At 36.1% G+C, this 26,644-nt stretch overlaps 1 protein-coding gene across 2 annotated transcripts; it reads left to right on the top strand.

The window, feature by feature from the left end:
* Positions 1 to 1,724: 1,724 nt before the first annotated feature.
* On the top strand, positions 1,725 to 26,644 carry ano10b (anoctamin 10b). 2 transcript variants are annotated; one of them, XM_087310921.1, is made up of 15 exons: positions 1,725 to 1,779; positions 1,858 to 1,937; positions 4,498 to 4,582; positions 5,316 to 5,532; positions 10,659 to 10,832; positions 11,415 to 11,555; positions 14,662 to 14,781; positions 17,913 to 18,551; positions 19,723 to 19,778; positions 19,993 to 20,067; positions 22,553 to 22,717; positions 22,795 to 22,986; positions 23,070 to 23,207; positions 25,551 to 25,667; positions 26,026 to 26,644. In XM_087310921.1, the coding sequence occupies exons 3-15, from the start codon at positions 4,568 to 4,570 to the stop codon at positions 26,080 to 26,082; spliced, it is 2,106 nt and encodes a 701-aa protein (XP_087167047.1). In that variant the 5' UTR covers positions 1,725 to 1,779; positions 1,858 to 1,937; positions 4,498 to 4,567; the 3' UTR covers positions 26,083 to 26,644.

Below are 26,644 nucleotides of genomic sequence, written 5' to 3'. Positions count from 1 at the left end.
CTGCGGTGCAAAGTTCAAGCTTGGTGAACTCTGACCTGCGAAATCGCATCACTTGACTACATGAGACCAGAGGATCAAAACATGACCTCTCCGGACAGAAATTTAAAACATGGAGCAATCGCTTGCTTTTTTAATGCCTAATATTCTTGTTTAATCCTGCCCCTTTTCGCAGTGCCGTACGGCAGAATTTCGCACACACAAACTCTAGTGTGACCGCAGTTTTAGTTTGAAATGCAGCAGATCATCTTGACCATGTGATTGGCTGATTACAAATTTTGGTTAACCAGCAGTTGAACAGATGTACGTAATAAAGTGGCCGGTGTGTGTGTGTGTGTGTGTGTGTGTGTGTGTGTGTATGTATATATATGTATATATAGTATGTTTGAGTACAAGTATATTGTTTGTACACCATGGCTGAAAAATTTAATTAACAGGGCTCAACAATAAGGACTGCCCGGTGGCCCGGGGCCAGCGTGTGAGATGCTCAGGACACTAGACAGGATCGTTACTGGCCCGAGTGCTGCCTTGTCACTAAAGTTTAATTTGCCTGTGACTTTTTGTCAATTGCGTGCAAATACAGTCTTAGAACTGAGAAACAGTTTTTTCAAGCCTTCAAATGAGAAACAGTGTTTTCAAGCCTTCAAATGTTACCTTCTCGGTTCTTCTTATCTGATTGGATGTTGTGAGCACATTATTTTTTCTGTATCAACCAGTACAGCGAAGAGACTGCAACATGGCGGTAACATCAAATGATTATGCTAAAGGGAAAACATTTGTTTCTAACGTCTTGGAAGCAGACATTTACGAGGGTGCACCACGACTAAAAAAATTAAATGATGTTTTGTACAGTTTGACGTCAGTTTGGCAGGTCAGCCATCTTTTGTTTCAAAACACTTTGAATTTTTCTCATTATACATTTATTAACATTTTTAAATATTTAAATTCTAGATTTACAAACATTTTGACATGTTTTTTTTTATTATTTGTGGTTAAGGAATACCTGTTAACTTTTTTTTTGGTGGGGCCAGTGAAAATATTGGCAGGGCAAGTAAAAATATGAACCACTAGTCTGATTGGGCCAGTAGAAAAAAACCTTAGTGTGAACCCTGATTAATGTTTTTTTTTTTTTTTTGTTAAAACTAAATTTAAGCTGATAGAAACTGTGAAAATTACAGTATTTATAAGATCAATCAATTCTTCATCGCAATTGGTCATTGAACATTGTCATTGTGTGTATTGTCCATATTAAGATATTTCATATGGCATCTGTAATTAGATTGTATACATTTTTTAAAATGCAGATAATCAGTTACTTTTCCTTTTTCTTCTTGCAAATTCTAAAAATAATTTTATTCCCAAATTTTCCTTTATGAAAAAAATTCTGTTGAATGTCACGTCATGTCACAAAACAGAACGGCTATGAAAATAATATGTAAATTTTAACTTTTACTTCATACTTCACAATTTGAAGTCAACAAACAATCAAAAAGTGTCAAAAAAGAAATCTAAATACGATACCTAATATATCTTATCCCATGACAATGCACTCTACAATTTTCATCATGTCTTTTGTAATCAGTAAGTAACTTCATATTATTTTTAGACCCAAACATGGCAGGCAGTAGGACCCAGATATACCAGACTGCAGAGCAGGACTGCTCTCTGTGTTGGAAAAAAAATGAAAATGCACCTCCACACCCTAAAGCCAGGGAGGAGAGACGTTCATCTGCATTCTTCTTCTCTCCCAGTAAAGCTGCGCATGGATTGGATCTGAATCGAGTGAGTAAGTGGGCAGAACAGCACATCCTGGAAGTGTGTCGTATGATCCGTGTGTGACTTACTATTGTTTTGATTTAGTTTCAGACGGGTCAGTGGGGGGAGTGTGGACATCAACAACACTCTCCAGAGTCTGACAGAAGGTCTCGGCTGTTTGACAGGTAGCCCACAGAAAAAAAAAAACACTTCCTGTTCAATTACTGCATCTGTCAGAAACTTTCACACTCTAATTTCAGCTCTTCCTGCTGATTTCTTTGTTTCGCTCTTGTTTTAGTTGAGCTGACAACAGAAACAGACTAGTCTTTAAGTAATGTGACTGCGCTTTGAGTAGCCTCTTTTTGAAGCGGTGTGTTTAGTACGTGATGTTCATGTGGGTGCTGATAAAGGCTGCTTTGTTTCATTGAAGTTTAGTTCATTGTTTGGGAAGCCAGAGTTCTGATAGCTGCCGTTTACGTGTTTGCATTGCTGGAGGCGATTTGAATGTATGTGTATGTTTTGTTTTTTATTCGCTTTTTTAAATTTGCCTGTTCGGTATGTTGAGTTTTATCTCTCTCAGGTCAGTTGTAAAATGGTTTAATCTTTTTCTAGGCACTTTCCATGAGTGTAAAGGCATGAAAAATGTTTGTAATAATTATTATGTAGCTGCGAGGACTGTATTTGATTCCATAATGATGGACAGTAATGTTCGGTTTGTTAAGCAAAATTTTTTATATTACAAATATACATTTATTTTAATACAAATATAACATAAATACACAAATATAATATAAAAATATATGCATTTTAATATATATATATATATATATATATATATATTTTTATATGAGCATTATCACATGAGAGGCAGTACAATGTGGCTGTATATCAGCACTGCGTTGAGTGTAATATTTGGTTTATACAATAATTCAACAGCATAATCTATATGTATACAAAAAAGAAGATTAGACACAGAGTTTAAAAACCCTTTTGTATGAGGAACTACTTTCTTCCGCCATTCATACACATCTGCAGCTGATGTCAGAGCAGCAGAAGCCGTTACTAACTCACCGACGTCACTTTAGAGCTAGTGTTTGAATGATTCTCTAGCGTAATGTCTTAAGGGATGACAAAACAGGTGATTTTGCTCACATTTTAAGATTATAAGGCTGAACAGCATGAAATGCTGTAAGTCTAGAGATATCTCCCTACAGTATTACAGTCTACAGTATTTCTCTGTTGCAATCGGGATATCACAATAATTAACCCTGATAAAAGCAGCGCAATCACTACCAGATTGCTGTTGTGTTTGCAATAAGGAAAAACGCTAAACACATGCGGGCATTTCCTCTTTCCTTTTGCCAACACAGCACGCATTCCTAATATGTGAGTCCCATCTCACACTCAATACACTACACTTATATGGTATAACACTACAACATGGTATATGGTATTATAATATGGTATAACAGCACTACAACATACAAAAGTGAGAGATTGACTTAGAATATCACTTACCTGTTTAATAATGATTTGATCAGCTGTAGTTAGAAAATACGCTGTTTTAATTTTCTAACGGCTTAATATGCGGCCTGTCGCCATCTTAAGGATGGATAAAGTCAATCAGCTTTGGCTAATGGCTGCGCCGATGCTCTGTCTCTTAGAAATTATAAATATTTTAAAATAGGCACTATCCTTATATATACACTTCATAGTTTCTGTCTAAATAACTACATTATTGACTAAAAAAGTCTCAAGAGTACATTATGTTGTCCAAAAACAGCAATATTTGTCAAACTGTGATTGTCACTCTGAGTAGTGTCTGAATGTCTCTGCTTGTCGCTGTTTGTGGGCAAAGTAATACACAAGGGTAAAGGGTGAGGAGGCTGGTCCACTGCTATCATTGAAGAATATCACACGGATTCCAGCCATTCGAGAACCAAACAGAACTGTTATATATATATATATATATATATATACATATATATATAAAGTCACAGAGCAAGGAAATTTTCATAGTATGTGTGATTATATTTTTTCTTCTGGAGAAAGTCTTTTTTGTTTTATTTCGGCTAGAATAAAAGCAGATTTAATTTTTAAAAATCAATTTTAAGGTCAAAATTATTAGCCCCTTTAAGCAATATATGTTTTTTCATAGTCTGCAGAACAAACCATCGTTATAGAATAACTAGCCTAATTACCCTATCCTGCCAAGTTAGCCTAATTAACCTCGTTAAGCCTTTAAATGTCACTTTAAGCTGTAAAAAAGTGTCTTAAAAAGTATCTAGTCAAATATTATTTACTGTCATCATGGAAAAGATCAAATAAATCAGTTATTAGAAATGAGTTATTAAAACTATTATGTTTAGAAATGTGTTGACGAAATTCTCTCTCCGTTAAACAGAAATTGGGGAAAAAAATAAACAAGGGGGTAATAATTCAGGGGGACTTTAACTGTATGCCCGTATATATACAATATATAAACTGTTTGATATTATATTATTAATTTATTCTTATATTTAATAATAAACAATTACATTCAAAATAACTAACTAAGGTGTGTTTTACCCAATTTTTGCTAAATACATTTAGTCTTTTTTCAATCCAAAAATAAAAGTCATTCAATAACTATATTTTTGTTTGCCTTGTTTTTTTTTCAGATCATTGAATCAATACTATTTTAAAGCTTTATACATTTGAAATATAATAAATGTTACATTGATGAAACTTTAATTTAAATCGTAGGTCTCAAACTGGATTCCTGGAGGGCCACAGCTCTGCACAGTTTTGCTCCAACCCTAATCAAACACAGCTGATGCAACTAATCAAGGTGTTCAAGATTAATATGCTGTGTCCTTTTTTGTGAAGGAAAAATATATGCTTTTGAGTGTGTAACAGTAGAGTGTGCAGGCTTTGGGACACACTACTTTCTCTTAACAGATCGTTGTGTTGCTTAGTAATGAGCCCTGTCAATCATCAACACATCATCCGCATTTCTTTCATATTAATTTTCCTACATTACTGGAGAAGCAGCAGCAGGTTAACCTCTCATTCATAAGTCTTCCATGCAGAGAAATCTCCTCAGGTCTTTGGATAATTATGCATTCAGACCTTAATGTCCAAACACGTCTTTATATAAGTTCAGTATTGATGCTGCAAATGAAATATAACACAGAAAACACGATTTAAATATCTTTCAGTGGGATAGATATTAACAGTCATACAAACATCTTTACCAAAGCCTCTTGGGAATTGAGTTTGAGACCATTCATATAAATAAATATGTTTGTTGCTACAAAACATTAGGATATTGCCAATTATTATTTCCCAGTGTTTAAAAACAGTTGTAATTCTCAAAGAAATGTTGTATGATTGTAACATAATAGCATTATAAATATTAAACATAATTTAATATTAATTAATATATTAAATTGTTAACAATTAAATAAAAATATATTTTTTTTGTATTTGTCTCTTGAGCAAACCTGACTATTTTGACATGCACTGTAAGATATTTCTAAAACTGCAATCAAAACTGATACGTACTCTCTCAATGGTTTCAGCTCCAAAGGGACAACATGACGTCCCAGAAGGAACCCCAGGAGGGACATTCAACCTCGACCAAGGTGACCGGGCCAAGCTCCTGGTCCAAGGTCAGCTGTCCGTGCTGTACCTCCACTCAGATTGAACCTCTGGTCCTGATCCAGCTGGCAGAGAGCGTCCAGCCAATCACCAAACAGTGGATCATGTCTGTGATAGCAGCGCCAGTCAAAGCTGGAGGTCAGAACCTACTTCACTGGATAGATGAAGAAATATTATCAAATGTACCTAGCTGTGTATATTGTAGGGGTAATTTACAGTTTTAACCTAAAGAATGACCAGTCTGTCAGATGAGGAAGAGCCAGAGTCAGAATTTCAGATAAATAAATAAAGTTTACTGAAGATATTTTGCAGTTTCATCAACAGAAGCCAGCTTCAACAGTCGCAATGAGTTCCTAGGCCGCTCTGTTTACAATCACAAATCAAAACCAATTGTACTCTTAAATAACGTCATTAACTGCGTTATACATATAGGTGTTCTAACTTGATTGGTTAAAACACAGATCGACTAGGAAAATTTCCACGTGGGTGCGTACGTGCAATTCTGAACAATATCTTAAACATAGAAACGTCAGACATCCACTAGACTGTTTAGAGCTGACCCCAGACCTGTGAAACTGATCCAGAATCAAATAGAACACACACACTTAATGTACGATCTGTTTCTTACCCAAGGGTGAATGTACTCTTAGCCGTCTTCATCAAAACTGGTTAAAAACCGGTATAATCTACATTCCGGCAGTTACATCCTTACTACACATAGTTTGTCTTGAATAAAAAGTCAAATCACTTTGAAAGAATTAACCGTAGAAATAGCAAAATCACTTTAGACATTTTAGATAGTATTCCAGTCCTCAGCCTTTCAGTTCCACTCAAGGTCTCCGTGATCTCTGACCTAGTTTGGTGGGTCCTAAAAATATTCACAAAGAGACATGCAGATGCACTGAACATTCTTATATTGAGCAATTTGTTAAAGTTCATTCATTATTCAATAATCATCTTTAATAAAAATAATGAGAAACAGGATGATGAAAAAAGGATAAATGTTGATCCATGCTGAGATGGATTGGAAGGTAGAAATCCGAATCCTTCAATATATATACATTGATATATATATATTTTTAAAAAATGCTCTTCATAAAACACCTTTTGGAAATTTTGAACACTCAAATATCAGTAATTTATCAAATAAACATAATCATTTAACTTAAAACATAATCCTATTAATGTCAATGGGGTTTATGCACAAGGACTTTTGATTTTTAGTAAGCCAGCTCAAGCACATCTTGTGAACTGTCATGCCATTACAAAATAACCACGTTTAAGATCTGGTTTCTTTAAAAAAATCAATGATCTCCACTGCCTGATTGATATTCGATATAAAGTGGGTCTTAAAACAGACAAGAAGCAGTGCAATAAATTCCATTGATCCGAGCCATGTCTTTAAAATATGGAAATGTACTCAACAACAGTATAAAGTTTCTGCGCTGGCCTGCTGCTCCTGACTGTGCTTGCATTTAAAAGGCCACAAACCCCCGTGTTTCAGCAGGGTGTTTTCACACCTTTAGTTTGGAAAAAGTCAGGAACGTGAGTGTGTCCAGCTCTGTTTAGGGGGGAGTGTCGGAGGAGGGAAAGAGGGAAGGTGCAAAAAAATGGGAGTTTTGCTTTGGGCAAATGCTGATTTTCACAGAGGCTAAACAAACACACAGACGCAGAGGAGAAAGACAGTGACTGTGTTTACATGGACATCAGTAATCAAATTATTTGCCAAATTATTAAATGGTGGACTTTAACTGCAGTTTGGCACTTTTATTTAGGAACATTTCATTCCATGCCCCTCGTGACAAACGAGTATTTGATTCGAGGAACTGCTGGACGCGTGTATTTTTAATGCAATGTTTGATACAGCACGGCGAATAAGAGAACTTAGATGCACCCGGTAGGTAGCATAAGCCAGGTGTGTTATTCCTGTCACAAAATGCGGCGAAAATCCTACACGACGGTAATTGTTTAATAGCAGTATTTACATGTTTACAATCGGAGAGCGGCATTTACCACGGATCTTTCAGTCTATAATGTTGTAGTGATGTTAACGTACTGTAAACTTTAGTAACTTAGAAATAATTTTGACTAAGGTCCGTCTTTAAACACTGAAAGAGTACTGCTGACGATACAAACTAACTTTGCCTCAGAATAAACAAACAAAGAGCACTGATCGCTTACTTACCAAATCTGTAGAGACAGGACAATTAACACCAACTGGAGTCGCGTCTTTTTTTAAAGGAGACGAGCGGCAAATCCGGATTTCACCATTTGCAGCTCTCGGGTTTAAAAATGTTGCTTAGACATGTATTTTTGTTGCGCGACGTGTGCACTATAATCCACACATAAGTCCAGCTGCGCTCTCATAGCGGGGAATTTTCGTTGCAGCAAATTATAAAAGCTACACTGACAACCCGCTCCTCCAAACAATTCTTCTTCTCCCACTTGTTTTGGCAAAACAATGTGGCGTTTTTCTGCCGTCTGAACACTCTAACTGGTAAAAACTTGGAAGCTCTCATGCATATAATGAAGTTGCACCGCCTACACAATAGAGTGCACTGATTGGTTTGAACCAAGTCTTTATCGTAAATTAATGCAGCACACTCAAGAGACGCCACAAAGTACTCCCAGGGACAGACAGCCAGTCTACACGTGTGATGCAGCTTCAAAAATTCGTTTTAAACCGGAATAATGAATTTGCTCAGAATAACTATATCTATGTATGTGTGTGTGTGTGTGTGTGTTTGTTTGTTTGTTTGTTTGTGTGTGTGTGTGTGTGTGTGTGTGTGTGTGTGTGTGTGTGTGTGTGTGTGTGTGTGTGTGTGTGTGTGTGTGTGTGTGTGTGTCTGTGTGTGTGTGTGTGTGTGTTTGTGTGTGTGTCCTAATAGTGTTTTTAGCAGCGTGGACACATATATGACTGTCAACAGCTTGTTTTGGTGTTTTGTGACCCTTTTAAGCAATTTTCATCTTGTTTTATGCTTGAACAACTAAATGAATGCTTAAGTCTATTTGACTTATTATATTTGAATTAAATTCAGTGGCGATTAAGGCATGTAATATGGGCAAAAAAAAGTTACCCCAGTAAAAGCTTTGAGATAGGATTTACTTTATTCAAATATTAATTTAGAGTAATCCCTGAATAAAGACATTTGGGCATATTCGCATTTGCTGTCTTTTCTATGCGCAAGTTTGTTACTCTGTGCAACCGAAACAACACTGGTGAAACCAAACTGACGCATGCACGTAGCAAACCATTTCTGCATACCTCACCCACTGCTCCCGGCTGAATCCCGGTTGTTTACATGCACACCGATAAAAAACGAGCCACTCATGCGCTGTGACACCGAAGTAACAGCCTTTTATACAGAGATGTTGGCACGCAGCGAGTGTTGCAAGTCAACAAAACTAGAGTTATATATATTAATAAATATGTTGTTATGCAAGTTATATATAATATGAGTTATATAAGTTGTATATAATATGATGATGATCTTATTTTAGCTAAGCATGGATATAAAGCAGAAAGGAGAGATGATAAGTCAGAGAGGTAAGACTTAACATTAATTCTAAGTCGGGTCTAAGACACCAGGGGCCTCATGTATCAACGCTGCGTACGCACAAAAACTTTGCGTACGCCAGATTTCACGCTCAGAATCGCTCACGTTTGGATTTACTAACAATGAACTGAACGTGGGAATGTGCGCAGGTTCACGGCAGGTTTCTGGCTGGCGTACGCACATTTTTTGTGCGTGTCTGTTTTATTTCCATTGGCGACTCCTAGAGGCAGTTGTGTTAAATTCCTCTCTACAAAGTGTCTGATCCTTGCAATGGCAGCTGTATGAGACGGGTTCATATAGTAGGTATGTAAGATTTCCATACCACACAGTTGACCAGCTAAACATTAAAGCACAATTTGCAGCGGTCGCCTGTTTTCCCAATGTAATCTGAGCAATCTACTGCACGCACATTGCTATAAAGACACTATCTGAAGATGAATTTGCATGCGTGAATCAGAAACATTTCCATTCAATAAATGTGCAAATAAAATATGATGCACAAACTTATTGATAATTCCTACTTGTCTTTCTCGTGATAAATAGTGGGCAAAATCTGATATGTAGCGGGGAAAAAAAGAAGAAAGAGTTTATCAGACGCTGGATTCGAGCCGAGTTTATGCTCGAGCGTGTCAGTACAAGATCACATGCTTCTTATGAGGTGCGCCACTGAGACTGCTAAGGGTACTGCAACATTTTTCAGTTATAAACCACACTATTTCTGTTTTAAATGCACTCAGTGCGATGTTCAGACCCAACTGTGTTAACCGTATCAGCTAAACTCTCCCACTCTATTTTTTTCTTTTGTTGTTAATTCCGGAGAACAAACTTGCAAATAACACCGCTTTTCTCCGGTCTACCTCCGAAAGCAGCACCTCCAATTCACATTCTGTTCAAAGTTTCTCTTTTTGCTTGATTTTGCCGTTGCTTTTTCGTTGGGTTTTGCCATTAGCATAGTCATTAGCATATTCATACGGGGGAGGAGGCAGGGAGGGGTTTTGTGCTCGTGCATGTTGCGCTCAGTTTCACGTTCATTCAGATGTACAAAAGAATATGCGTGAGATTCAGCGTACGCAGTGTTTCATACATCTGAATTTTTTTCTGCGTACGCACATTTACAGCTTTGTACGTACGCAATGTTTTAGTAAGATTTCCACGCAAGTCTTCGTACATGAGGCCCCAGATCATTCTATAAAGCATATATTTTTTATTCTATAGATTTTGTCAAAGATTGTCATGATATTCATGCAAAAGGTTTCTTAGTTTTAAGTTCTTAGTTTTATTTAATTTTAATAATTATAAAAAAGTGTTATATTTACTGAAAATAAATAATTATATTCATTATTAGTCAAATTTTGTTTGTTCGTATGTTGTTTGAATAGTTTGTTTGAGACAGCTACATTGTTCCAACGAGAGTAACAAAAAGTCTTAGTTTTTCAAAAAAGGGCTGGTTGGGGGGTATATCTAAACTAAAACCACCACTGATAACAGTACAACATCAATGCTGTAAAAGAAACCTTATCAAAATAAAATGAGTCACATTAATCTTTCATAGGAAGTTAATTGGTGGCTGCAAAACTGTAGCTGTGCATATAGCCCAAAATAATGTTGAAGGGGACTCTTATTTTTTTCAGTGGCTGTATATAAATATAAAACTAAATTGGAAATAACATTTTAAAACTTAGTTTCCATCTTCTCTGTTGTGTTTAGGAGCTCAACTGTTAGTACATCCTGGTGAAGACATGAAGGGGGACATGATAGTTGTGGCGGCCCCTCGTTGTACCCTACACAGGGTGACTGAGGAACTGGGCCTCTGCAAAACCTACCAGGATGGAGACATGAAGGCCTTCTCCTTTGAGGACCGTGACAACTTTTGCAACATTGGTAAGGATTTCAGGTTATGCTAGCACACTAATGTTTCTTGTATCTCATATTTTATAGTATTTTATTATTCATTTATTTTCTTGTCGGCTTAGTCCCTTTATTAATCTGGGGTCACCACAGTGGAATGAACCGGCAACTTATCCAGCATATGTTTTACGCACAGATGCCCTTCCAGCTACAACTCATAACTGGGAAACATCTATACACACTCATTCACACACATACAGTATGGACAATTTAGCTTACCCAATTCACCTACACCACATGTTTTTGGACTTTGGGGGAAACCGGAGCACCCGGAGGAAACCCAAGCATTATTTCGGTACATGCAAACTCCACACAAAAATGCCAACTGACCCAGCCGAGACTCGAACCTGTGACCTTCTTGCTGTAAGGCGGTTGTGCTACCCACTGCGCCACCGTGCTGCCACTATTTCTTCATATTTTTTCTATTCATTTAAACGCATGTACCTTACTGGTGATGACAAAGTAGATGCCACGTGTGTTTGTGTCAGCATGTAAATGTTAGCGTTTGCTAATATTATTAACTCTCAGACCTTTGTTATGTGACTGTTCCTGCAGATGACACGCAGCAGTTCCTGACGCTGGCCGAGAGGCAGTTCATAGTAAAACATGAAATGGATCTAATGAAAGCCTTGGAGGACCAGCGTATCCCAGGAATCCCAGCACCCGCGGGAAAGTTAAAAGCCAGAGAGAGTATCTGTGAGTGTTTTTGTGCTTGTGCTTGTATGTGTTTTTGTGCTTGTATTTTGTGCTGATTTTTGTGCTTGTATTTTTGCTGTTTTAGTATGCGTAATCAGATTGCAAATGTTCTAACTTACATTAAAACAAGTTGTATGCATTTTAGCCTATTAGCAGCATCTCAATAGCATGTGTTAGGATATTGCTAACATGTTTTAGCATAATGCAAATTTCTTTTTATCTCATTACCGTGCTGTTAGTGTCATGTTTTAGCACACTGCTAACATAATTTAGCACAGTGCGAGCATTCTAACACTTATATTAACTTTTTTCTTGTTTGTTCAACATGTTTGTTCAGTGGTTTGTTCAAGTCTGTTAACAATGTTTTAGTGAATTTAGAACATTTTACAACTTTGATCACTTTTTGCTAGCATGTTTTAGCATGCATAAGTTAGCATGCATTATACAATTTTTGTTATGTTGCTAGATTGTTTTCTAGCATGATATTTAGCATTTTGGCACTAATTAAAAAAACATTAGTTGCGTAATGTTGCTTTTAAGGGTTTAAATCTGTTGCCAGCATTACTCTTTTGTACACCTTTTATTTGCACTTTTTAGTAGTGGTGGGCAAAGCAAGGCTTCATGAAACACTAAAAAAGTCGAAGCAAATGTGTCGAAGCTTCGAAACGTTTCGAAACCCCACTCTATGGTGATACCTAGTAGCAATTTTTTATGTATTTCACTGGAATAGCTTCAGCAAAGAAAAGTTGAGCAAATTGAGGTATTAAACCTCACTTTGTAGGATTGAACCAACAAGTGATTTAGTGGAGTGGTGAGGGTTCCTGACTACCGTACAGGGATAGTGGGTTCGAAACTAGACTAATGCAGCTATTTTGAAATGCTTTAATACTAGTTTTGAATGCTTTGTTCTTGTATCGTTTTGTTTCAACGTTGGTCTGACATCCGATTGAACACTTTGTGAATAAATATGTCTTGTTTTGATCATAAAACAGAGTTGTTGCTAGATCAGACAAGGTTGTGGCCAGAAGTTAAGAGGAATTATTTATATTATACATTAAATTTCACATTGTATTTTATTAATGTCTATCCAAAACCTACACCCAACCATCACAGTGCTGTAAAAATATTAATTATTGTTTTACAGTGTTACAAAAATGATGCTAAATTGATTTTATTTCGTTTTAGTTTTAGCAGCAGTATCCTATCTAGACTACACCATAAAACAACATGATTAAAACACACAAAATCATGATTTCGCAATATTTGTACAAGTTGGGATTCAAACCCAAAAGCCATTTGGAGCACAGTAACAATGTGCACACGCACGGTCCACTAAGCCATATGAGATAGAAGATTTTTCTGACCCTGTCAGTCCAATGCAAATTTGCCGGGTCTCGAAACGCTTCTGAACTGATCGATGCTTTGAATCGCTTTAGTCATGTGACCTGGGTGTTTCGGCTTCGGTGCAGTGTTTCGAAACACTTACGCTTCACTTTTTAGCACAGTGTTGCACAATGATGCTAATATGTTTTAGCATGTTTCTTGCATGTTTTAAAACTTTGTTATATTTTAACGTGTTGCTGTTTTTTAACATATTGCTAACATGGGGATCACATTGCTCGCATGTTTTAGAACATTGTTAACTTCTCAGTGTGTTTCATTACAGTGCTTGTTGCTAACATTTTTTACGATGTTTTGCTAACATGTTCTAGGCTACTTTTTATGTTTTGATAGATAGATAGATAGATAGATAGATAGATAGATAGATAGATAGATAGATAGATAGATAGATAGATAGATAGATAGATAGATAGATAGACACTAATAAAACATTCTTGTTTTTTAATGTTGTTTTAAAGCTTAAACTTGTTGCTAGTATATTTTAAAACAGATTGCTAGCATTACCAGCATTTTTAGCACAGCCTTGAACAGTGATACTAAGATGTTTTAGCCCGTTTCTTCCATGTTTTAAAACTTTATTTTATTGTAATACATTGCTATTTTTAACACATTGCTAACATGTTTTAGCCACGTTGCTTGCATGTTTTAGAACAGTGCTAATTTTTAAATGTGTTTCATTATATTGCATGTTGCTAAAATCTTTTAGAATGATTTGCTTTGATGTTCTAGGCTACTTTTTCGGTTTTATAGATAGATAGATAGATAGATAGATAGATAGATAGATAGATAGATAGATAGATAGATAGATAGATAGATAGATAGATAGATAGATAGATAGACACTAATAAAACGTTCTTGTTATTTAATGTTGTTTTAAAGCTTGCTGTCAAACTTGTATAAACGCAATATCACACTCGTAGCAGTGCGATATGGCTGTATATCGGCACTGGTGGGGGCACTAAGGCACTTGGCCTGCGCCCTCATGCCAACGTAGCCTCCACCAGTGCCGATATACAGCCATATCGCACTGCAACGAGTGTGATATTGCTCATATATATATAAATTGTTGACGCATTACTCAGAGGAACTTTTTGTTCTTATTCCATGGCAACTAACTTCTTAAAAGCATTATCGCCACCTACTGTACCGGATGTAACTAACGTTGGTAATGAGAATGAGTTTTGAAAGGGGCAGAAGACGTGAAGGGAAGGAGGGGGGTACAAAAATACATTTGTACTCTGTAACAGTACAATATGCTAATGTTTTAATCCCCAATTTAAGCAATTCCACAAGTATCCAGTAGGTTCCGCTGTACTCTCTCTTTCTCTCTCTGTCTCTGAACTGCTTAGTCACTTCATGCTGCCTTTAGACTGTCAATGATTTTCCCCTCCCTCCAGCAAAGTGACAGTTCACCCAAAATTGAGCATTTAATCATTATTTTTTGGCCCTCAAGTGCTCCCTAAACAGTTATGGGTTTCTTTTTCTTCTGTTGAACACAAAAGAATATATTTTGAAAAATTGTAAAAAAAAAAATGGTAGCATTAATATCCATAGTAATAATAAATACTATGGAATTCAGTGGCTACCAGTTTTCAGCATTCTTCACAATATCTTCTTTTTTTTGGGCTGAAAAATGGAACAAGTGGAGGGAGAGTGAACTGTTGCTTTAAAGCTAATCTGCTGGTGTGCTGTTTGTGTTTTGCAGTGCAGAAGCTGGAGAAGGCAGGTTTGATCCGCAGTATCACTCCTCTGCATGATCAGGAGCGTCTGGCGGATCTGGGAAAGCAGTGGTACTCGCAGAAGAGCCTATGGGGGCAACCGCTGGGTACAAACACACGTTCTCTATTTAAATCATGCACTATTATCTGCCGTTCAGGACCATTTAATCTAGTTTAATTGTTGTCATGGAGATGCTGTAAAACTTTATGAAGTCATTTGACTAAAACCCGTAAAAGTATTAGATAATTCATTTGAACAACGTGCCTTTTATGGCAAATTGTACATCAGAGGTTCTTTGAATGTTTTTAGGACTAGGTATAATGTTAACTCTTTTATTTTTTTATATTTATTTAAAATATTAAATTCATTTTTATTTCTATAGTGCTATTAAAATGTAGATTGTGTCAAAGCAGCTTAGCATAGAAGCTCTAGTAAATTAAAATTTAAACTATGTCAGTCCAATTTTCAGAGTTCAATTTAGTTCAGTTCAGTGTGGTTTGTTTTTAAATATGTATTTAATTATGTTTTTTTTTTACTGTATTTATTGACATTGGAAATCCAATAAGAAAATTACTTTATTCACATAAATAATACATCTATAATAATAGTTATTATATTTATTGTATAATAATGAACCTAATTATAATTATATTACTAATAAATATAATTTTATGCTTATTATTTGTGTGTTTTACCATTTAAGTAAATGTAGTTTTTGTTTGTTGTTTAATGATTTAAATGTTTATTATAATATTTCTATAAAATTATAATATTACTAATTATAATATAATATACTGTTAGAAAAACATTTTAAAACATGCTGTAGTAAGTACATCATATTTAGGTTATCGTAAATATTTGACTATTGACTAAATATTCTTCAAATACTATAATCAGGACTTGACAGTAAAACCCACCAACCCGCCAAATGCGCTTAGATTCCAGCTGTGTTTGACAGCCATTCCCACTAACCACTTTGGCTGGTTGAAAAAAAAAATTCATTCTAGTTTTTTTAAAAGCAGGGTTCAACAATAAGAATGGCCCAATGTGCATGCAAATGTGAACTTAGAATAAAGAAGCAGCAAGACTGACAAAAATAGTGTTTACACAAGCAAAAGAAAGCAGGTGAATACCAAAAGAGATGATGATCATTCGCGCGTACAGGTGTCGTGATGTGCGCGACTGTTTAAAAAACATGCACACTCCTGCTTCCTGGCGCAAAGCAGCCGTGCCTGGAAACACAACTGCAGGGATCGGTTTTTTTTGAAACAAACTGGAGAAAAAGTGACACTCATGCACCCACAGTCCTGCTGCTTTCAAGAGCTCTAGATGTTTTTTAAAAAATGTTTTTTTGCAACCAATAGCAATTGCCACTTTTGCTTTAATGATTTTCGAACAGATTATTAATTGACCTTACCATGTGTACGCCATTATATGTTGATTATTACACTTGGTATGTTTTTCACCCGCCCAGGGCTCAACAATAAGGACTGTGACTCGTTACTGGCCAAATCACAAAATTTTAATTATCCTGTGACTATTTGTCAATTGCGTGTCTAAGAATCGTAAAACAATTTGTGCTTTTAAGTCTTTGATTGCTACCTTGTCTGTGAAGTTGTAAACACCATATTGCTTTTTGGTTCCTTTTATCTGATTGGCTGTTGTGAGCATGTTATTTTTTTCCACAACCTGGTAAAAACCAGTACAATTAAGAGACGGCGACATCAAATTATGAGGCTAAAAGAAAACGTTTGTTTCTTACGTTGTGGAAACAGACATTGACATGGGTACAACACGACGAAAAAAATGAAGTGATGTTTTGTATAGTTTTCCGGCACTTTTAAGTCAGCCACCTTTTGTTTATAAAATACCTACACATTTTTCATACTGCTATATTTTACTGCTAATTATTTTAACATTTTAAAAATATTTAAATTCTAGATTCACAGACATTATTTTTTGACGCATTATTTAAAATATGTGGCTAAGAAATAGTTATTTATTTATTTGTTTTGGTGGGGCCAGTGAAAATTTTGGCAGGGCAAGTAAAAATCTGAACCGCTGGTCCAGTTGGGCCGTAGAAAATGTCCTTAGCGTTGAACCCTGCCTGCTTTTTTTGGCTAAAAATAATTTTTGTTAATGTTTTTTTTTTTTACAATAACATTGCTTTAATGGGAGATTAACTCTCCATTTAAGTGTAGTTAACTGGTGATCTGAAAGACCTAGCCAAATTTTTAGATACATGGCAATAATTCATTTTTAAATGTCAATGTCAAAAGTTGAATAAAAAAGTGCATGTATACAGCCATATTTTAGCTTGTTTTGACCAATTCTGAAAAATTTTGACTAATAAATAATTATTTAATTAATTGTTGGTGTTGTACGAGAAAATTTTGAGAAAATAAATCTGTAGAGTTTAGCCCTAAAAAGCCAGGTGAAATAAAAAATAATTGCAGTGCGACACTATGAAACCACAACCCATTTGCTCATGCACATTGAGGAAGCTCATACACAGTACACACAACAAAATAAATGAATGTCGAGGCAGGTGGAAATAGCAAAATCTTAAATCTTAAAATTTTAGCATGCCAAAGTCAAATTTGTATGTAATATATATATTTTCCTAACACCAAAATTGTGGCTAGGGAAAATGGCGAGTGGCTAGTAATGTTGGAAATCTACTAGCCACAGTGGCGGGTGAACAAAAAAGTTGATGTCAAGCCCTGATTCCAAATATTTTAGCAAATAAAATAAAATACTTGAAAAATTTAAACATGCAAGACAATTATAAATTAAATAGTATATAACTATACTATTCATTTTTTTTTATTAAAATTTTTACTATTAATCACGAAACACATATAAACAAACCAACAGACAATGCCCATTTTAACAATGCTAACAAAAATCTAAATAAATTATATGAGTAACTGTATACATTATTTTTAATTAATTGCGTTAAATATATATATATATATATATATATATATATATATATATATATATATATATATATATATATATATATATATATATATATATATATACATACACAATTTATAATAATAATAAATAAATAATAGTAATAAAAATGTTTAGTAATAATAATAATAATAATAATAATCAGTAAATATACAAAATGAAAATCAATTCAGTTATTCCATACCATAACTCAAAGTACAACTTGAAGAGCAATACTATTTCATTTGTTGAAATACCTATTCTTACTCTCCCCAGACTACATCCACAATTATTTCGGCGGCACCATTGCCTACTACTTCAGCTTCTTGGACTTCTACACACTATCTCTGTTCCCTCCAGCTATTTTGGGTATCTTCATCACTTTTTTCCTCCCTAGCGCCAACTTCTCCACTGCAATTGAAACCGACAGCAATGCCTCTAGTAAAATTAGTGACGATGACCATCTTTCAGTGAGCTCGTACATGGTGCAGGCCGTCTTCAGTATGCTCTGGTCCACAATCTTCATGGAGCTCTGGAAGAGAAGAAGCGCCTCTTTATCATACCATTGGGGAACGTTCAATTTAGCCGAACAGTTTCAAGAGCCTCGGCCTGGTTTTCATGGAGAAATCGGGACTAATCCGGTGACTGGCAGATTAGAGCCGCTGTTTCCCGACTGGAAGAGGAAGATGAGGATGGGTTTGGTTTCAGTGCCGGTGGTTGGTTTTTTTTTGGGTTTGGTGATTTTAGGAATGGCAGGTTTCTATATTTGTGAGCGGCTGGTTTCAAGCTGGCATAAAGAATCAGGGTCGTATTTCACAGCTCCTTTGTTGTATCTGCCTTCGATCGCACATATAGTGTACACTAATGTGCTGGGGAATGTGTATCGCAACGTGGCCTTGAAGCTAACAGAGGCAGGTAAGAAAAATTATATAGAAACAAAATAAAAGAAAAATATTGATGGTAGATTAGTAATTATTGGGGTTGATATACTATACATATATATATATATATACACTACCTGACAAAAGTCTTGTCGTTTATCCCAGTTGTAAGAGCAACAAATAATAACTTGGCTTTTGATTGATCATTTGGAGAAGTGGCAAATGTCGATTTTTCAGAATCATCTGTTGAACTGCATCCCAATCATCACAAATACTCCAGAAGACCTTTTGGAACCCGCTTGGATCCAAGATTCTCATAGAAATCAGTCAAGTTTGCTGAAGGAAAAACCATGGTTTGGGGTTACATTCAGTATGGGGGCGTGCAGGAGATCTGCAGAGTAGATGATCAACATCTACAGCCTGAGGTGTCAAGACATTTGCACTCCTCATACTTTAGGTTCCACATCAAAGTTCCTGAAGGCAAAGAAGGTCAAGGTACTCCAGGACTGGCCAGCATGTCCAGCATTATTGAGCATGTCTGGTGTAAGATGACGATGCATTGAAGATGAATCCAAAGAATCTTGATAAACTACGAGTTCTGCAAGAACGATTCCTTTACCATACTAGATGACTTTATTAATAAGTTATTTGAGTCATTGCAGAGATGTATGGATGCAGTCGTCCAAGCTCATGGGAGTCAGACACAATATTCATTCCTTTTCCAAATAAAAAATTGAAAATCAAGGCATGATCAGAATCTAGAGGCCTTTGCCTTTCATATAAGCCACTTCTGAAACCAAATGATCAATTAGACTTCATGCTATTATTTGTTGTTCCTAAAACTTGGATTCTATCTATCTATCATCTATCTATCTATCTATCTATCTATCTATCTATCTATCTATCTATCTATCTATCTATCTATCTATCTATCTATCTATCTATCTATCTATCTATCTATCTATCTTTCTGTCTATCTGTCTATCTGTCTGTCTGTCTGTCTGTCTGTCTGTCTGTATGTTTGTCGATCATTCTATCGTTTTATCTATCATTTTATCTATATATCCATCCATCCATCCATCCATTCATCCATCCATCCATCCATCCATCAAATGATGATAAAAATAGAATAAATAATATATAAGAAAAACAGTTCAAATAAAATAAAAATAAACTAAAATGTTCTGAATTTTTTGTAATTTCAGAAAATCATAGGGAGGAATCATCTTTTGACTATCATCACACCACTAAAGTCCTTGTGGTGAGTTTTCTCATTCTCTCCATAGCCATTTGATGTTTTTCTTGATTCATTTTTTTGTTTGTTTTTCTTTATTTCTCAGTTGTTAGACCTTAAAGATCTCAAGTGTATTTTAAATGCTGTTAACTGTACATGCCCGTACACATATTCTGTAGGATAATTGAATACTAAATGAAAATATCCCATGTGCTTTAATCTCCCTCTCTTTCACATTCAGTTTACATTTTTCAATAACTTTGCTGTGCTGTTCCACATTGCCTTCTTCAAAGAGGACATGCCACTTCTGCGCAAGGTGAGATTCCAAATAGTTCTTTTGCATATGATAATATAAGATCTAGTGCATCTACAGTAGGCTGATCAGAACATTGAAAATAGAGTGAAGGAGCTATGACGTCACCTTGTAGGCTAATCGGCTGCTAGCATAAAACTGGCTCCCTCTATAAAATCCTTAGCATTTTCCCATAGGCTTTTCGGAGATTGCAAATAATAAGCTCTGTGTTCAAACACTGTTCATTACACTTACACGTTTTGTCGAGCCGGATAATCCTCACACGATAATACAACTTTTAGCACTTTTGGATCTTAATGCAAACGCAAGAACTGAAAAGCTAATATAAGGCTATAAACGGACTACAGTGCCTTTAGGGCGCTCGCCTGTGACGTCAGAACCACCCTGCTACAGACAACTTTTCAAGCTTATTTTTAGAAATAATGTCCTTGACCTATGCTCCGATGATACTCAAATACCCTATCAGAAAAGTCTAGTGGCTGGGAATAAGCTTTTTACAGTGTCTGCTATAATGTTAACATTGTTTTCGTGTGTTTACATATGGCCACTGTGTTAATGCACAAATAGTTAAATATAGTTATCATCTTATTGCCACATTAGATCGTTATGATAACATAATATATGCCTTCTGTGATTTCCTGAAGATAAACACCAAAAAAGAACACAACTGGAATAATTACAGCAGTCGCGATTTCATGATCTCATATGAAGCATATGAGACATATGATGATGTGTGCAGGTGCTGTAGTGCTGTCCCAATTCTTAGGGATAAATTTTGAAGCTCTTCGCTTTAACCCTCGGTTGTAATGGCGACGGTTAGGGGTACAAAAATAGAATTGGGATTGGGCCTTACTCTCTCGGTTTATTATATTATAATCCACGCTATATATTATAAACAAATAAATACGCAAAAACACATAGACCTACGTGACTTTTGGGTAGTTTTTTACACAGGAAATACGTTTTGTTTTGCTTTTCGGTTTTTACAAAAGTTTTAAAAATGTATGTATAAATGTGCCTACATGGTATTATCAGAGGACATTTAAATAAGTGTATCGTTCACTTGCACACAGTTCTCTTACCTTAGTAAAAGATGACAGAAATGAGGCATGAGAGACAATTCTATCAAATGCCTCAAGTTCCATCATGGACACAGAACAACATTCAATACGCTTTCAATACTTTTTTTTGTTTGTCAGGAAGTACAGCAAAAAGCAGCACATACAGTCACATATGCTATATATTCTAAGGAGGAGTGTAAATATTGCAGTTCTGAGTGTAAATGTGTTCAGATGCAGAAAAAAAGATGAAAAGTCTATTGATCACGTTAAAATGACAGTTAATATGTATGTGTTTTTACACATGTATGTGTTTATTTACAAGTTTCCTGAGAGCAGGAAAGAGACAGACTGCACTGGTAAGCAGTATCCCCATAATATTATTTAATTAAAATTAATTCAGTAAAGGCATTATCTACACACAATATGAATGCCCAATTAGAAAAATACCACAAACTGTAAATTACGATTTATGAAAATACTCAAATAACAGACAAATCCAAATGTCTGCGCTCCAGAGCACTTCAGCTCGATGACGTATAACTCTCCAACTCTGCCTGTAGTCTTATTTAGCAACTAGATAGCAACAATCAAGAGTGTGATGTAACTGTTGTTTTATGTTGTAGAATAAAATGTAAAAGTATTTTGAGTTTGTGTTAGCCATGAACTTTATTTTAGCAATTTAACTGAAATCCCTTTTAAAACTCCTACTGACTTTGGGACAAGGAAACCAGAACTGCTAAAACGCTAACTTGCTTCCGGGTTTTGCATACAATTTAACGTCATAGTTCCTCAACTCTATAGGGGCTTTAATTCTGTCCACAGAGGCTGAATTGAGCTAAACTCTAATGTTAGGACTAACATTCTCTTGAACTACCTTTAAAATTACATATCTAAAATTATAATTTTAAAATGATTATATTTTTAATTCATAAAACTATAAAATTATTAGCGGTTTGCAATAGTTGAAGGAAGTTATTGATCTCAAGTTTGCAATGATGTACCACAAGGTTAGGTAGTAGGACCATTGCCTTTTACCCTGTATATTACCTTTGGAAGACGCTTAACATACTTTGGAAGTAGTGCTTTTTTGTGATTGAATGTTGTGGCTTGATTTTCTTTTTTGTTTTAGAGCAGTGTTTCCCAACCCTGTTCCTAAAGGCACACCAACAGTACACATTTTCAACCTCTCCCTAATCATACACACCTGAATCAACTCATCAGAACATTAGAAGAGAAGCCAAATCCTAAAATGAATGGGTCAGATAAGGGAGACATCCAACATATGTACTGTTGGTGTGCCTCCAGGAATAGGGTTGGGAAACACTGATCTGCTGTAGTAGCATATCCTATTTGCAGTGAAGATGATTTCAGATTAGTGAACTCATGTTGAGACCAGATTGAAACTTTGTTTTTAATTTCATCCACAGAGACTGTCCTCTCTTTTGATCGTGACCCAAGTAGTCGGTCAGTTCACTGAGGTAGTGGTTCCTTTCTTGGTGGACCGTTTCCTCACATCTGCAAACAGAAACTTGAAGGAAGATGACCCAGAAGTGGACCATCTCCAGGCTCAAGGAAGTCTGCCAGCTTTCCCAGTGAGTTTTTATGCTTAATACACTCAAATGGTTTGATTTCAAGTGTATAAATTTCTTAATTTTGTTAAATTTTGCAGGGGCTGTTTGCGGAGTACATCGAGCTGCTGGTTCAGTTTGGCTACTTGAGTCTCTTCTCTTGTGTCTATCCTCTCACTGCCCCTTTGTTACTTCTTAACAACCTCACAGAGATCCGAACTGATGCCTACAAGCTATGCAAGCTCTTCAACAAGCCCTTTTCTGCCCCTGTGGCCAACCTGGGTGTATGGCAGGTCAGAATTATGTCTTCTTACGAAAAATGTTTTAAACGCTTTCATGATACTCCGAGTCCTAACGTGTGTCTGTCTGTTTTTAGCTTGCATTTGAGGTGCTGAGCTTCATCTCGGTCATTTCTAACTGCTGGCTGTTGCTGCTGTCACCACGTGTAAAGGAGTGGACACAGGAAGCTGGTCTCAGCAGCAGCCAAGTTATTGTCATTGCCGTCATTGTGGAGGTTAGAGTCAGTTTAGTTACATTTTGGCCTTTTAAAATGCTGAAGGAAAAACTCATCCAAAAATTTAAAAAATGAGCAATTGAAAGCCCGGCAGAGGAACATAATAAATGTTTACTTTTTATGCGTTGTGTGTTCAACAAAATAGTAATTATACACTTACTGGCCACTTTATAAGGTACACCTTTCCAACTGCTCGTTAACGCAAATTTCTAGTCAGACAAACACATGGAAGCAACTCAATGCATCTAGGCATGTAGACATGGTCAAGACGATCTGCTGCAGTTCAAACCAAGCATCAGAATGGGGAAGAAAGGTGATTTAAGTGAATTTGAACATGGCATGGTTGTTGGTGCCAGATGAGCTGTTCTGAGTATTTCAGAAACTGCTGATCTGCTGGGATTCTCACACACAACCATTTCTAGGGTTCACAGACAATGGTCCGAAAAAGAGAAAATACCAAGTGAGTTGCAGTTCTGTGGGCGCAAATGGCTTGAGGAGAAATATCCAGACTAGTTCAAGCTGATGGAAAGGCAACAGTACCTCAAATAACCACTTGTTACAACCGAGGTTTGCAGAAGAGCATCTCTGAACACACAACTCATCCAACCTTGAGGCAGATGTGCTACAGCAGCAGAAGACCACACCGAGTGCCACTCCTTTCAGCTAAGAACAGGAAACTGAGGGTACAATTCGCAAAGGCTCAACCAAATTGGACAATAGAATATTAGAAAAACATTGCCTGATCTGATGAGTGTTGATTTCTGCTGTGACCTTCAAATGGTAGGGTCAGAATTTGACATCAACAACATGAAAACATGGATCCATCCTGCCTTGTATCAACAGTTCAGACTGGTGGTGTTTTAATGGTGTGGGGGATATTTACTTGGCACACTGTGGGCCCATCGGTAGTATTAAGCATCGTGTCAACGTCACAGCCTATATGAGTATTGTTGCTGACCATGTTCATGCTTTTCTGACCACAGTGTACCCATCTTCTGATAGCTACTTCCAGCAGGTCAACGCGCCATGTCATAAATCATCTCATTCTTGAACATGACAATGTGCTCACTGAACTCAAATGGCCTGCACAGTCACCAGAACTCAATCCAATAGAGCACCCTAGGATGTGGTGGAATGGGAGATTCGCATCATGGATGTGCAGCCGACAAATCTGCAGCAACTGCGTGATGCTATCATGTCAATATGGACCAAAATCTTTGAGGAATATTTACAGTATTTTGTTGAATCTATGCCATGAAGGATTAAGGCAGTTCTGAGGGCAAAAAGGGGACCAACTCAGTACTAGGAAGGTGTACCTAATAAATTGGCCAGAGAGCGTATAAGGCAGTGCTCACCAAACTTAATCCTGGAGGGCCGGTGTCCTGCAGGTTTTAGCTCCAACCCTAATCAAACACACCTGAACAAGCTAATCAAGGTCTTACTAGGTATACTTGAATCATCCAGGCAGGTGTGTTGAGGCAAGTTGGAGCTAAACCTTGCAAGGACACCGGCCCTCCAGGACTGAGATTTGTAACCCCTGGTATAAGGGTTAACGCAATTACAAAATGTTATTATTTTAGGGTGGAAGCACCCTTTAATTCAGCATCATTACCAGTGTTCGTGTGATGTTGGAACTGTGTAATGTACAAATTAAATGCACTTGAATCCAAACATAGTTTTTTCACAATTAAGAATATAATTACGTACTGCTTGAATTTGCTGTTTAAATTCTACTTGACTGCTCTTTATCAGTTTGTAGCTATATATTAAGTGGTTACAAATCACCAGTTTGGTATGGTGTACCACAGTTTAGTACTAGGACCCCAGCTTTTTAAAAAATCTAGCTTTATTGATGATTGATTTTTTTTGTTGTTGTGGCAAAGGTACATCACAAACTCATAAATGCTAGTTATGTCATGGACAGGATTAATTTTTATGTTAGAATTAGTGGAATTGCCCTGGCATGGTTCAAATTTGATCTTTCTGTCTGTTTTTAGTTTGTAGCTGGGAATTAAAAGGTTCTTGATCACATTTTTGGTATGGTACTAGGTTCGGTACTAGGGCTGTACTCATCACCTTAACCACCATATTACTTTTGGGAGACATTAGGAGTTCTTTGGAAGTAGAGTATAATAATGCATGAAAGTTTTTTATTTATTTATTTGTTTGTTTCTTTCTTTGTAGAAAAGAACATCATAAATCTTGCTTCCCACAAACTGAATTGAACTGAACTGATAAATACAAATTTCCATATCAGACTTAAATGAAGCATAAGCATGTTCATGAATTAGCAGGTTACTGTTTTCCCCCAAGCTCTGACTGAATGTTTGTTTTGTTTTCTAGCATGTCCTCCTCATAGTGAAGATGATTTTGGCCTTTATTATCCCTGATGAACCAGATTGGCTCCAAGTCAAGAGAGAACAAATTGAGTATAACTCCATGCAAGCGCTTAAAAAACAGGTACCAGTTTGTTTTAGCTAAATGCTAACTGTATTTCAACATTCTAGTATTTAGTTTAACAGCTTATATTACAGCCTATATATACATATAGGTGTTGAAAAGTGTAGTAGCAAGTTATCAACGAGTGTATTAGCTCATTTTAGCGATTAGCACATAGCTAGCAAGGATAGGCATAAGGAAATTGTCAATTTTAGTGAACTGTTTCCCCAATTGAATTCAGAATACTAACGTTAACTTAGTCTTTTATTAGTTTATATTGCAATATCATTTTGTTTACCATAAGGATTAAAAGATGTGATTTACCAAGAAAAGTATTTAAATCTAATGTACATCGTGGATCTCTTTTTCTCCCCCGCAGAGGATCAAGAGTACTCGTGTGGATGGCAAACTCCAGAAGGCCAAAATGGGAGAGTGACCAAAGACTTATTTCACAAGAAGGCAATCACCAGAAGGGAGGTGCTTGGCTATAAAGTTATATCACTTAGCCACTGTATACTTAACCTGCTAATGTACCTTATGGCACAGTTTACCAAAGACAGTTTCTACAGTTTACATGGTATTAAGGCCCAATGCACTTATTGTTTGAGGCACTTTTTTTAAACTGCTGGGGGAAAATATTATTGAGTTCAGGAATGATACTGTACATATAAGGAGAATTGAGAAACAAGCAGCTCTTTAGGCTATATGAAGCATTTTAAAAGAATAGCTCACAATCAGTATTGTATATAGTTTAAATTTGTTTAGTTCTGTTTGTATATTTGTTCTTACATTGTGACATTTTTACCTGATGGGTTTTATCCTTGGTTGTGTTGTACATTTCAAAAGATTTTATCATATTCTTACAACGCATTTTACTGGCATAATTAATCATGCAATGCTTGCCTTCCTGAAAACATTAGTGGCCTTGAAGATAGATATACACACATACACACACACACACACGCATACATGTCATAAAATAAATAGCTTAAACGTTA

The sequence above is a fragment of the Danio rerio genome, chromosome 25 (genome assembly GCF_052040795.2).
Source record: "Danio rerio strain M-AB ecotype USA chromosome 25, GRCz13ab, whole genome shotgun sequence".
NCBI classification, from domain to species: Eukaryota; Metazoa; Chordata; class Actinopteri; order Cypriniformes; family Danionidae; genus Danio; species Danio rerio.
This window is presented reverse-complemented; position numbering and strand designations above follow the sequence as displayed.

Excerpts from the sequence above, each read along its gene's own strand:
- ano10b (XM_087310921.1), top strand. Across the intron at positions 5,533-10,658 it reads AGCGCCAGTCAAAGCTGGAG|GAGCTCAACTGTTAGTACAT; the intron begins GTCAGAACCTAC and ends TGTTGTGTTTAG. Across the intron at positions 10,833-11,414 it reads TGACAACTTTTGCAACATTG|ATGACACGCAGCAGTTCCTG; the intron begins GTAAGGATTTCA and ends CTGTTCCTGCAG.